The 12,210-nt window shown below is 40.4% G+C and overlaps 1 protein-coding gene across 1 annotated transcript; it reads left to right on the forward strand.

Moving 5' to 3' along the window:
* Positions 1–350: 350 nt before the first annotated feature.
* Positions 351–5,356, forward strand: gpr83 (G protein-coupled receptor 83). The gene is made up of 4 exons (XM_053485888.1): positions 351–644; positions 898–1,023; positions 2,363–2,496; positions 4,876–5,356. The coding sequence occupies exons 1-4, from the start codon at positions 351–353 to the stop codon at positions 5,351–5,353; spliced, it is 1,032 nt and encodes a 343-aa protein (XP_053341863.1). The 3' UTR covers positions 5,354–5,356.
* The last annotated feature ends 6,854 nt before the right edge of the window (positions 5,357–12,210 follow it).

The following is a 12,210-nucleotide window of genomic DNA, read 5'->3' on the forward strand; positions in this document are numbered from 1 at the left end:
ATAAATTCTACAGCCAGAGTGCGGATAATTTTTGACTCATCCTAGGGACATTATGGCTGTGGAGAAGGAAGATGAAAACCTGGCAAAGTATTACAACTCAGGGAGAAACTTAATTAAGGAGATGGACTCGAACATAATCAATGCCTTGGATAGTTACTCCGCTACTCGCTGCTTTTAATGTGTAACAACATTTCACAACACTGATTCACCTTTATTTCATATTAGAGTAAAAAAATCTCATGCACTCGCACAGAACATTCTCTCTCTCTCTCTCTCTCTCTCACACACACACACACACACACACGCTGTGCTTGTTCAGTCCAGTGCAGCGCTCAGTCAGTCAGTCAGCGATGTCTCTTGGTAACAGCTCGGTGGATTTCCTCTCTGCGCTCTGGAACTTCTCGGTGGAGGACGGCGTGGGGGAGAGCGGCGCACGCCACAGAGCCATGGCACACAAGCCCACGGTGCGAGCGCTGCTCTCAGTCTCCTACTCCATCATCATCATCATCTCTCTGTTTGGGAATGCAGTGGTGTGTCATGTGGTGGTGAAGAGCAAGCGCATGCACTCGGTGACCGGAGTCTTCATCATGAACCTGGCCATCGCCGACATCCTCATCACCCTCCTCAACACTCCGTTCACTCTGGTGAGACTTTGGTGACGTTGAAGATGATGATGATGAAAGTGATGATTGTAATGATGATGACAGTGAACATGAAGATAATTATGTTGATAATAAGGTTGATGATGATAGTGATGAAGATGATAATAATAATAATTGTGATGATTGTAAAGATTTAAAAGTTTTGCATTTTCAATGAAATTTACCCCTAATTTAAATTGTAATTTGTGTGTGTGTGTGCGTGTGTGTGTGTGTGTGTGTGTGTGTGTGTGTGCAGGTACGCTTCATCTACAGTACATGGGTGTTTGGGAAAGTGATGTGTCATGTGAGCCGCTTTGCTCAGTACTGCTCCGTTCATGTGTCTGTGTTCACTCTTGTAGCTATTGCCATTGATCGACACCAGGTAACACACACACACTCACGTGCACAGACAGACACATTATAAACATTGATAAACGTTCATAAAACATTTAAAATAATTAATTCTACATCTCATTAAACCTTTTCTTTATAGACCTGTCTAATCTGTCTTTAAAGACTAACAGGCCACGCCTCCTCAACTTATACTGTCAGAGCGACCACGCCTCCTCAACTGAGACTAACCTAGAGGCTATGCCTTTTTACTGACACTAACCCAGAGGCCACATCTCCTTGACTGACACTGGACCAGAGACCCCACCTCCTCAAATTATACTGTCCAAGAGGCCACACCCTCTCACCTAAGACTGACCCAGAGACCACACCTCCTTGACTGACACTGGGCCAGAGGCCACGCCTCCTCAAATTATACTGTCCGAGAGGCCACACCCTCTCACCTAAGACTGACCCAGAGGCCACACCTCCTTGACTCACAGTGGGCCAGAGGCCACGCTTTCTCAAATTATACTGTCCGAGAGGCCACACCCTCTCACCTAAGACTGACCCAGAGGCCACACCTCCTTGACTCACAGTGGGCCAGAGGCCACGCTTCCTCAAATTATACTGTCCGAGAGGCCACACCCTCTCACCTAAGACTGACCCAGAGGCCACACCTCCTTGACTGACACTGGGCCAGAGGCCACGCCTCCTCAAATTATACTGTCCGAAAGGCCACACCCTCTCACCTAAGACTGACCCAGAGGCCACACCTCCGTGACTGACACTGGGCCAGAGGCCACGCCTCCTCAAATTATACTGTCCGAGAGGCCACACCCTCTCACCTAAGACTGAGCCAGAGACCACACCTCCTTGACTGACACTAGGCCAGAGGCCACACCTCCTCAAATTATACTGTCCGAGAGGCCACACCCTCTCACCTAAAACTGACCCAGAGGCCACACCTCCTTGACTGACAGTGGGCCAGAGGCCACACCTCCTCAAATTATACTTTCTGAGAGGCCCCACCCTCTCACCTAAGACTGACCCAGAGGCCACACCTCCTTGACTGACAGTGGGCCAGGGGCCACGCCTCCTCAAATTATACTGTGGAAGATGCCACACCCTCTCACCTAAGACTGACCCAGAGGCCACACCTCCTTGACTGACACTGGGCCAGAGGCCACGCCTCCTCAAATTATACTGTCCGAGATGCCACACCCTCTCCCCTAAGACTGACCCAGAGACCACACCTCCTTGACTGATCCTGACCCAGAACCCACAGACATGGACAGAAACAAGTGATATAGTGCTAGTTCAATAAACAGGTGTGTTTATGCTAATAATGAAGGATGTTTTATTTGCTGATTGGTTCTTTCTGCCTAAAGGTGGTGCTGCACCCAATGAAGCAAAGGATGTCCCGCCTCCAGGGTGTGGTCTGGGTTGGGGTGATTTGGTTAATGGCTACATGTTTCTCTCTTCCGCATGCCATCTACCAAACTCTGCTGCACTTCAAGATCGGGTGAGGAATATTTGACTTCCAGTGATCCTTATCCAAGTCCAACTGACAATGTGATGCAAAGTGGGTGGGATTGAACAAATTCAGTGTAACTATTTGGCTCCACCTTTGTTTCCGCGCCCACCCGTGAGGCTTGACGGGCAGAATTTGGGTTCTATATGTATTGCACTTTGTCAGGGTTTCCCTCTAGTGGTACTGTATGTGGCAGGGCGTCTGCCGTTAACTGGCAAATGATCTTTAGTTGTGGATACTGTAAAAGAAGCTGGGTCCAGTAGTGATGGGGTGGACTTGTGGATTATATTGCTAAGAGGAAGACTTTGTATTGTCACCTCTCTGTGTAAGAGATTTGGGGCTGTGGAGAATTCACTGTGGGTTAGTGCATAGTTACAGGGCTGCCACCCATGAGAGTGAAAAAAATTGGCTGTAATTTCCATCTCACTCGGAATCTGCTGATCTGAAAGCACTCATTATTTTATTGTGACCAGAAAAGCATAATGAGGATGGGGAAGCTGCCGGCAAGGGGGTGAGGTTCCAGATGGAAATGTGTACTTGTGTGCCGGAAGAAGATTACAGTAATCACAAAGGGATGATGGGGGTGAAAAAACAGACGGTCCAGAGACACAGCTGGAATCCATGCTTCTCATACAAGACCCCATGCAGGAACACATTAATGCTGTATTTTAGGTTCAAATGTCACTTTTTGTCATCACTAAAGCTTTTCACCTTCACAGCAGCTGAACAAGAACATGCACTCAACACCATGTTTTTAAAGATAATGAACGATTTAAATTTTATTCACAACACTCTGCTGCACTTAAAATCTCAGCGTGTTACTGGGTTCCTCTTAGACCTAAAACACCAACACTCAAGTCCAGAGAGGGGAAATAAGAAAGGAGTTCTTCAAAGGGGTTCTTCTCTGAAAAAGAAACAATTATTGTTGTGTTGGATTGTCTGAGTGGGTAAAGACCAACAAAAGGGCCATTCAGATACCCTTTAGAGTAGACCCACATCAAATGGACCAAAACACCTCATAGCCATCTAGGTAGATGCCACCAAGCGAAGTTTCTCGTGAAGAAAGAAACCCGCGAGCTCTTCAATGTGCTAATTTTTAAGAGAAATGAATCTTAAAACTCTCCCAGCATTTTTTCAGGGGTTAACAGGTCTAACTTCTTGTTCTCCTTGGAATCTATTTATAAACTGAATACAGTTTCCTCTCCACAGTCCTTTGCTGAAGCAATTGACATTTCCCCTGGAGCTTCTTTAATTAAAAAAAGAGAAAAAAAAAACCCTGCTAAATGCTAACCTACCCGTCTTTAGCTCTTAAAAACAGATGGGAAAAAAAGAGAAGGACAGTTTATTTTGTTTAGGTATCTTTGGGTTCCTGGCACGGGGAAAGTGCAGCTACTGTTTAAGGGCAGGCGTAACTCAATGTTTACGATGTTGGATTAGTGATTGGAAGGGGATGGGATCAAACCCTAGCATCAGCAGGTTAGCGAGGCTTTGTCCTTGAGCAAGGCCCTGAACCATCAACCATTCAGAAGTATAATGAAATCAAAAACAAAGAACATCAGTAAACCAAACAGTGTTTAATACCAATACTGACTAAACTCATGATTTTAACAAAAGGTCCCAGTTTCAAACCACAGCACCACTAAGTTGTCCCTGTTGGGCTCTTAAGCAAGGCCCCTTAATCCTCTCCTGCTAAAATGTATAAATGAGATTAAAATGTAAGTCCCATGGGCACGGATATGACAACGGCCGCTATAACCCTTTTCAAAGCACATGCAGACATCACAGATTTTCTGAGTAATGTTTACAACATCCACAGCTGGGCTGCAGTCGAGTTTGCATCATGTGATGTTTTAATGATACCAGACAGGTTACCTAATGCTGCTAAAATGCTAATGAAATGTTAATGCTAATGAAACTGGCTTTTAAAGTTTCACACCTCCTTCTCTTCTCTTGTACAGTACACTCTGAACCTTCCTCATAATAACTATACTAACTTTAAAAATAGCGACGCTCACAGATTCAGGATGTAGTTGAGTCCTGGTCACTACTGAGCTTCAGCAGAACCAGCTGTCCAACATTCAGGAGGCAGTCTGAGAGGGTTTGGTGACTTGCTTTTTTGATCTTCAGTAGATGAGTCTGATGCTCAACTCATAACACATTTTGTTGTATGCAGCGTGTTTATAGAGAAATTATATACAAATTTAAAGAAGATAAAAGGCATGGGTGTGTTTTTGTCATATTGTTTTATATTTGTACCTATATGACTGTCTAAAATTATGAGATTTTATAATAAGAATGAGGCAAAAGTTTTATATTCAAATATTCGAGGTCACTTATACAGTATTAAAGCTCTCGTTCTTGCTCCTGCAGCGAGGGGAACGTGAGGACTGTTTGTCTGCCCAGCTTCCCCCAGCCATCGGACCTGTTCTGGAAGTACCTGGACCTCACCACCTTCGTCCTGCTCTATGTGCTGCCTCTGGCGATCATCACCGTTGCTTACGTTGTTATGGCAAAAAAGCTGTGGGCTCGTAACGCCATCGGCGACGTGACCCTGGCCCAGAGCTACGCCCACCGCCGGAGGAAGAGGATGACGATGAAGATGCTGATAGCAGTGGTAGCGGTTTTTGCTGTCTGCTGGTTCCCGCTGAACTGCTACGTGGTTCTGCTGTCAAGCAAAGTGATTGAGGCGAACAACGGCATATACTTCAGCTTCCACTGGCTGGCCATGAGCTCCACCTGCTATAACCCCTTCATCTACTGCTGGCTAAACCACAACTTCAGAGCTGAGATCAGGTCACTGCCGCTCATCGGTCGCAAACGCAAAGTCAGCAGCAGTCAGCACACTTGAAGACTATGAGGACTTTTACTACGACTTTATCTCTCCAACCTGAATGCAGGATACTTAACCTCCATCTTGGTAAATTTATTTCGGGTTGGTGGTGGAAAAGTGGCTTTCAGTTTTCAGTCGAAAAATTTTCACTTTATCATTTAAAATATACAAAATGCATTTGTACTGTATGTAAAAATCTAATCATGGAGATGATAATAAATTATGATGTTGATCTTAGCACCCACATCATCTTACATCCATTTGTCTAGCCAACTTTTGTTTGGCAGTCATTCGCGTCGATTTGTGTCGCATTCAGCCATGATGTGAAAATAAAACACTTTTCTAAAGCTCCATTCTGGACCGCTAACAAACATGCAAAAAATGTAAATTCTTGTTTAGTGTAGTTAATGTAATGTAGTATTCTTGTTTAATCTCGTTGGAGATGAAGAAGGTGTTCAACTGATGAACAGATTGAAATTTGGAGATAAGTTACAGTAGGAAAAATATTTTTTGATCCCCTGCAGATTTTGTAAACTTGCCCACTTGCAAATAAATTAATGGGCTTTATAAAAAATTTTTTGATATATCAGATTTTGTTGATTTTTTTGTTTGTTGATTTTTTAAGATGTTAACACAATCTCTAAAAATGCACAATATTTCCAGCGGACATTGATGCATAGTTACTTCTTATGCCATAAATTGAACAAAAATAAAGAATAAAACAACAAAAATAAACTCATCTGCCTCTTGTCTTGTTGAGATGTTTATTGTAAATCTCAGAATTAAAGATTGATTTTCATATCTATGGACTACATAGAGGACAATATATGAAAACTCATATTACTTCCAGCTTTACTTTTTTTATATTTCAATAATGAGATTTAAACTTGCATTAGCATTTGGCTGTTTAATTAAGTACTTGAGTGACTAATAAAGAAATATATTTGTTTGTGTATTTTTAGTGTAAATTTAAAAATTATTGTTTTGTTTTTAAATAAACAAATTATGGCAGTTTTATATCCTGGTAATGTTTTTGTGCTGATAGTTTGTGGCTTTTCATCGTAACGTCAAGGATTTAATAAAATCATTATTATGGCACTGTGCAAAAGTTTGGAAAAGAATAGGGGAAAAGTACAAGAGTTGAAAGACTTTTAGCTGGCTATAAAAAGCGTTTGCAAGCTGTGATTTCTGCCAGAGGAGGTGTTACTAAGTACTAATTATGTAGGGTGCCCAAACTTTTGCACAGTGCCACAATAATGGTTTTATTTCTTATCTTCGTTCAATTTATGACATAAAGAGTGACAACGGATCAGTGTTCGCTGAAAATATTGTGCATTTTTCCATTTCCAAGAGAGACTGTGTTAACATCTTTTCAACTAAAAAAAATCACCAAATGAAGTTAATCTGTTATTCACTAATATGTTTAAGAACAGAGACAGAATATCAATCAAAAAAATCAAAAATCCAGAAAGAGCACATGATAATTATTTAATATAAGTATTTAATCCTTAAGCAACACTAACTTAGTAACTGGAGGAGGAACCCTTGTTGGCAAGCAGGGTAAGAAATCTCTTGTAGTTGGTTCCCAGGTTTGCACACATCTCAGGATGCCAAAGAGCTCAATTTTGGTTGATCTGCCCACAGCACCTCCTTCCAATCCTTCTCTGTTCGTTGGCGTGTTCGTACATTGTGGTGCTAATGGTGTGTTTTTGTGACTGTGGTCCCGACTGCCTTGAGATCATTCACAAGCTCCTTTTATATAGTTCTGGACTGACACCTCACCTTTCTCATGATCATCCTTACCCATGAGGTGAAATCTTCCATGGAGCTCCAGACCGCTGGTTATTTTGTATCTCTTTTATTTGTGAATAATCCCTCCAGCACCTTTTTAAATGAATCTGCGTACCGCATGAGCACATGGCCAGTCTGTGGCAGCCAGAATTATTGTTACTTGGTAGGGGAGCAAAAACTTATTTTACTGAAATGAAACTTAACTTATATAATGTTTTCTCCTGTATTTTTGGCTGATATTCTGTCTCTATCCTGTATGACAAACCGGTGATAAAAATGATAAACCCTTCATTTCTTTATAAGTGGGCAAAAGAAAACAAAATCTACAGGGGATCAAATTATTATTTTCCGCACTATTTGTTTTCCAGGCAGTTATTTTCATTTACTTTAGATTTTAATTCTTTATTTTAATATTTGCTTTTATTGACAATTGACTAACATGTGGTTCACCAATTACATGATGGATGAAAAGTCAAGCGCTTGACTCTGTTAGGATGTGTCGCGTTTTATATGTCACTCTATTCTGACAAAAACACATTCAAGCTTTTTAAAGATCAATATTTAGAGATTTTTAATTTAAAACTTTTGTTCTAGACAACCTTATGTATCTGACGTAAATATTGTGCAAGAATACACAAAAGTCTGAAAACTGTTTTATTGGGTTTTGCAGCCAAACCCTTCGTTTATACTTTTAAATGCAAATACAGTGTAGAAGTGCAGGCAAATATTACACAAGCACAACAACAACAACAACAACAAAAATAAACTCATCTGCCTCTTGTCTTGTTGAGATGTTTATTGTAAATCTCAGAATTAAAGAGTGATTTTCATATCTATGGACTACATAAGGCTTTATGATATATGAAAACTCATATTACTGCCAGCTTTACTTTTTTATATTTTAATAAAGAGATTTAAACTTGCTTTAGCATTTGGCTGTTTAATTAATTACTTGAGTGACTAATGAATAAATATATTTGTTTGTGTATTTTTAGTGTAAATTTAAAAATTATTTAAAAAAAAAATCTAAAATCAAATGATGGCAGTTTTATATCCTGGTCATGATGTTTGTTTTTGTGTTTTGTGCTGATAGTTTGTGGCTTTTCATTGTAACGTCAAGGATAAAAAAAAATAAAAAATAAAATAATGTTAATTACGTGGTGGTGTCATTGTTATTGTTGTTTACTTTTGTTTTATGTGTAATCACTTGTTTCTATACTTCCAGAAAGTGTTCACGTCTCCAGTGAGCATCCTGAACCCATACTGTCTTCATGACAGACGATCTGATGACTTAGCTGTGAAGCTCAAAGATATTTTTGGGTGAAATTATGTTTTTTGTATGTTAGACAGTCGAATGCACTGCGCTGGATGTGCATTAGTGATGGTTAGAGAAAGTATAATAACAATCTTATCATTAAACGTTTTTATCCGATCTCATTACCTGCGGGACTTCAGGCTGCATTTAAATGCACTTATTTGTGAAATACCTGCATTTTTATTTTTTTTTATCTCCAAAGGTGACACAATAAAAAGCAATTTGCCACTCCAGGAAATTGGCGTGAGTTAACTGCTTCCTAAGAATGTACTTTAGTATTTAAAATAAATAAATAAATAAATCATTAATAAATAGAGCCAGAACAAAGAGCATAATCGTAAGTAAAAAATTTGATCGTGAGTAAGAAAAATCCTTTGCAAAAGAATTGCAAAGAATAAATATTTTTATTGCCAAATACATCCCTTTGTTTACACTTTAACAAGAAATAAAATGGAAAATATTGAGTGAAATACAGTGGAACCTTGGATTACGAACATAATTTTTTCCAGAAACGGACTCAAATTTCAAAACACTTGTAAATCAAATTTTTCCCATAAGGAATAATGGAAACTCAAATTATTTGTTCCACAGCCCCAATAAAACATCGACGTATCTTTGAGGTACGTGGGCAGGTTTATTGAAATATCTCACCCTATTTCACTTTAATGGCTAATATTCAGCAGCTAAAGACCCAACGTTTATTAATCCACAGATTTAAAGCCCATTATACAGAAGCCCACATGCAGAGGTTGCATGCAAATCACTGGTGCACTTAATAAGCAGGTGTATTGGCTGTTACATGCCAAGTGCAGAGAGACAGGAAAATATAATTACACATCCAAATCACCTCCACGGGATAACCTGCTACTAGGGAGTGGAGAAGGATTGCTCAACTTACTTGTGCCCTTTGCACCCACAGACACACACACCACAATAGCAACCAATAATTAGGAAACAATGTGATAATGAATAATAGACTACAAACTTTACCACTAAAACTGTGGTTTAAGAAGGTGAATCGGGTGAATGGCTCGGGGAGACACCAGCCGGCAGGAGGACACAGGCAGCGTGTTATGAAAGAGAGAGAACAGAATAATGATTAGATTAAACTTGTCTATTATTAATTTAGTCACACTGCACTCCGGACCACAGCCAGTGATCTGTGATACAGGATCCAGTGCCCAAACAGAAAGAAAGTACATAACACCTGCAAAGGGTTCCTGAGCCTTCAATAGGAAGCACAATCCTGGGAAAGACTCCTGACCTGACAGTTGGTCAGAAAACCATCATCGACTTACTCCATAAGGAAGGAAAGCCTCAAAGGGTAATTAACTGCAAAAAGTTGGGTGTTCCCAAAGTGCCTTATCAAAGCACATTAAAAGAAAGTTATGTGGAAGGAAAAAAGAAAAAGGTGCACAAGCAGAAGGGAGGACCGCAGCCTGGTAAGGACTGACAGGAAAAGGCCATTTAAAAGTGTTGGAGACTTTCACAAGGAGTGGACTGAGGCTGGAGTCAGTGCATCAAGAGCCACCACACACAGACGGATCCTGGACATGGGCTTCAAATGTCGTATTCCCCTTGTCAAACTGCTCCTGAACAACAAACAACGTCAGAAGCGTCTAACCTGGGCTAAAGAAAAAAGAACTGGTCTGTTGCTCAGTGGTCCAAAGTCCTCTTTCTGATGAGAGCAACTTTTGCATCTTATTTAGAAACAAAGGACCCAGAGTCTGGAAGAGAAACGGAGAGGCACACACTGCAAGGTGTTCGAAGTCCAGTGTGAAGTTTCCACAGTCTGTGTTGATTTGGGGAGCCATGTCATTTGCTGGTGTTGGTCCACTGTACTTCATTAAGTCCAGGGTCAACACAGCTGTCTACCAGGAGATTTTGCAGCACTTCATGCTTTCTTCCGCAGATGAGCTTTATGGGGATGCTGACTTCATTTTACAGACTTGGAACCTGCCCACACTGCCAAAAGCACCAAAACCTGTTTCAATGACTGTGGGATTACTGTGCTTGATTGGCCAGCAAACTTGCCCGACCTGAACCCCATAGAGAATCTGAGATTAAATCATGAATAGAGAGACATGAGACCGAACAATGCAAAAGATCTAAAGGCCACTATTGAAGCATCCTGGTCTTATATAACACCTCAGCAGTGCCACAGGCTGATAGCTTCCATGTCATGCCGCATTGAGGCAGTAATTGCTGCAAAAGAAGCCCATCCAAGTACTGAGTACATATGCATACTTATTCTTTTCAGAGGTCCGAAATGTTCTACGTACAATCCCTGTTTTATTAATTGCATGTAAAATTCTCAGTTTCTGAGATTGTGGATTTTGGGTTTTCATGAGCTGTGGGCCATAAACATCTCAATTATGACAAATCATGGCTTGAACCATCTTGCTTTGCTTTCACACACACACACACACACACACACATATGTATAAGTATATATAAACACTTATCTGTCGGATCTGTTGGGGTGACTTTATAACTCCATGATGGTTCCTGATTTTTATTTCTTTCTACATTGTAAAGGCTAAAGGCGTCCAAAAAATGCATTAATCTCCTTTGAACAGTTAATGGTGAGATGTTTCTGCTACTTCTGCTCTGTAAAGACTTCATAACGCCTCTAATCTGAGGTGCTGGTTGTTAATTGGTCATTTTTCAGGCTGATAACTCTAAATGAACTTCTCGTCTGAGACAGAGGTAGGTTTTGGTCTCACCCTCCTGGGACGGCCTTCATGAGAGACAGTTTCATTATGGTGCTTGACGGATTTTGCAAATGCACTTGACAATACTGTTCTTGCAAAAACTATTACAGAAAGACTGACCTTTGTGTCTTAAAATAACAACTAACTGTTGTTTTTCTTGTTGTTACGTAATTACCTAATTCCATATGTGTTATTTTATAGTTTTGAAATCCCCAGTATTGTTGTAGAATGTAGAAAATAAATCACTAAACAAAAACAAAGAAATTTGCAAGTGACCCAAAACTTTTGAACGGTAGTGTATATATTAATTGTGTTATGACTCTGAGTTACTGATCAGACAGTCGAAGGTTCGAGCCCCAGCTACGCTAGGTTGTCGCTGTAGGGCCTTTGAGCAAGGCTCTTAACCATGTCCCCCTGCTCCCGTGGTGCTCTATAATAGCTGACTCTGCACTCTGACCCCTGCCTACTAATAAAAAAGCTGGGATATGCAAAGAATAAAGAATTTCACTAGGCAGTAATGTATGTGTGATGAAGAAAGACCAGACTTAATAATTAATTTTAAACAGGATATCAGGCCAATACAGATGACTAGGCCAAACAGACCATTACGTCAAACAAACTATTAGGCTAAACAGCAGTGACTCTACTGCTCAAAGACATCTCATACCAAGACATTATGATGGACCAGTACTGATTCTTCAAGGCTTGTATCGAGCAGAAGGGTTGTGTCAGATGAACTTTTGCTTTGTGTCTGCTTTGAGTGTCTTTTTCTTTATAAAAATAATATCAATAGTTTCAAGGATCAATAGCTTTTTTGTTTAAAAAAAAAAAAAAAACTTTGAAATGGTTGCGCTACATAAGCTCTTAATTGTTATTTCACTGTTGTCCCTTTGTGTGCTTCCACTAATCATAATAAATATTACTTGCATTCTTATTCATATTGAATATTCTTCTAAGTGAGGTGAAGTGCTTGTTGAGCCAGAAGTAGGATTACATGATCAATGCATGTACAGCTGGTAACCAGTCCAGAGACAAGCCAGAGACATCCTTAACGC

The sequence above is a fragment of the Clarias gariepinus genome, chromosome 24 (genome assembly GCF_024256425.1).
Source record: "Clarias gariepinus isolate MV-2021 ecotype Netherlands chromosome 24, CGAR_prim_01v2, whole genome shotgun sequence".
Taxonomy (NCBI): domain Eukaryota; kingdom Metazoa; phylum Chordata; class Actinopteri; order Siluriformes; family Clariidae; genus Clarias; species Clarias gariepinus.

What these genes read in the sequence shown, in the direction of transcription:
- gpr83 (XM_053485888.1), top strand. Translation starts at nt 351, where the DNA reads ATGTCTCTTGGTAACAGCTCGGTGGATTTCCTCTCTGCGCTCTGGAAC. An exon ending in TTGCCATTGATCGACACCAG is followed by an intron (nt 1,024 to 2,362) that starts GTAACACACACA and finishes TTCTGCCTAAAG; the next exon opens with GTGGTGCTGCACCCAATGAA. An exon ending in CTGCTGCACTTCAAGATCGG is followed by an intron (nt 2,497 to 4,875) that starts GTGAGGAATATT and finishes TTGCTCCTGCAG; the next exon opens with CGAGGGGAACGTGAGGACTG.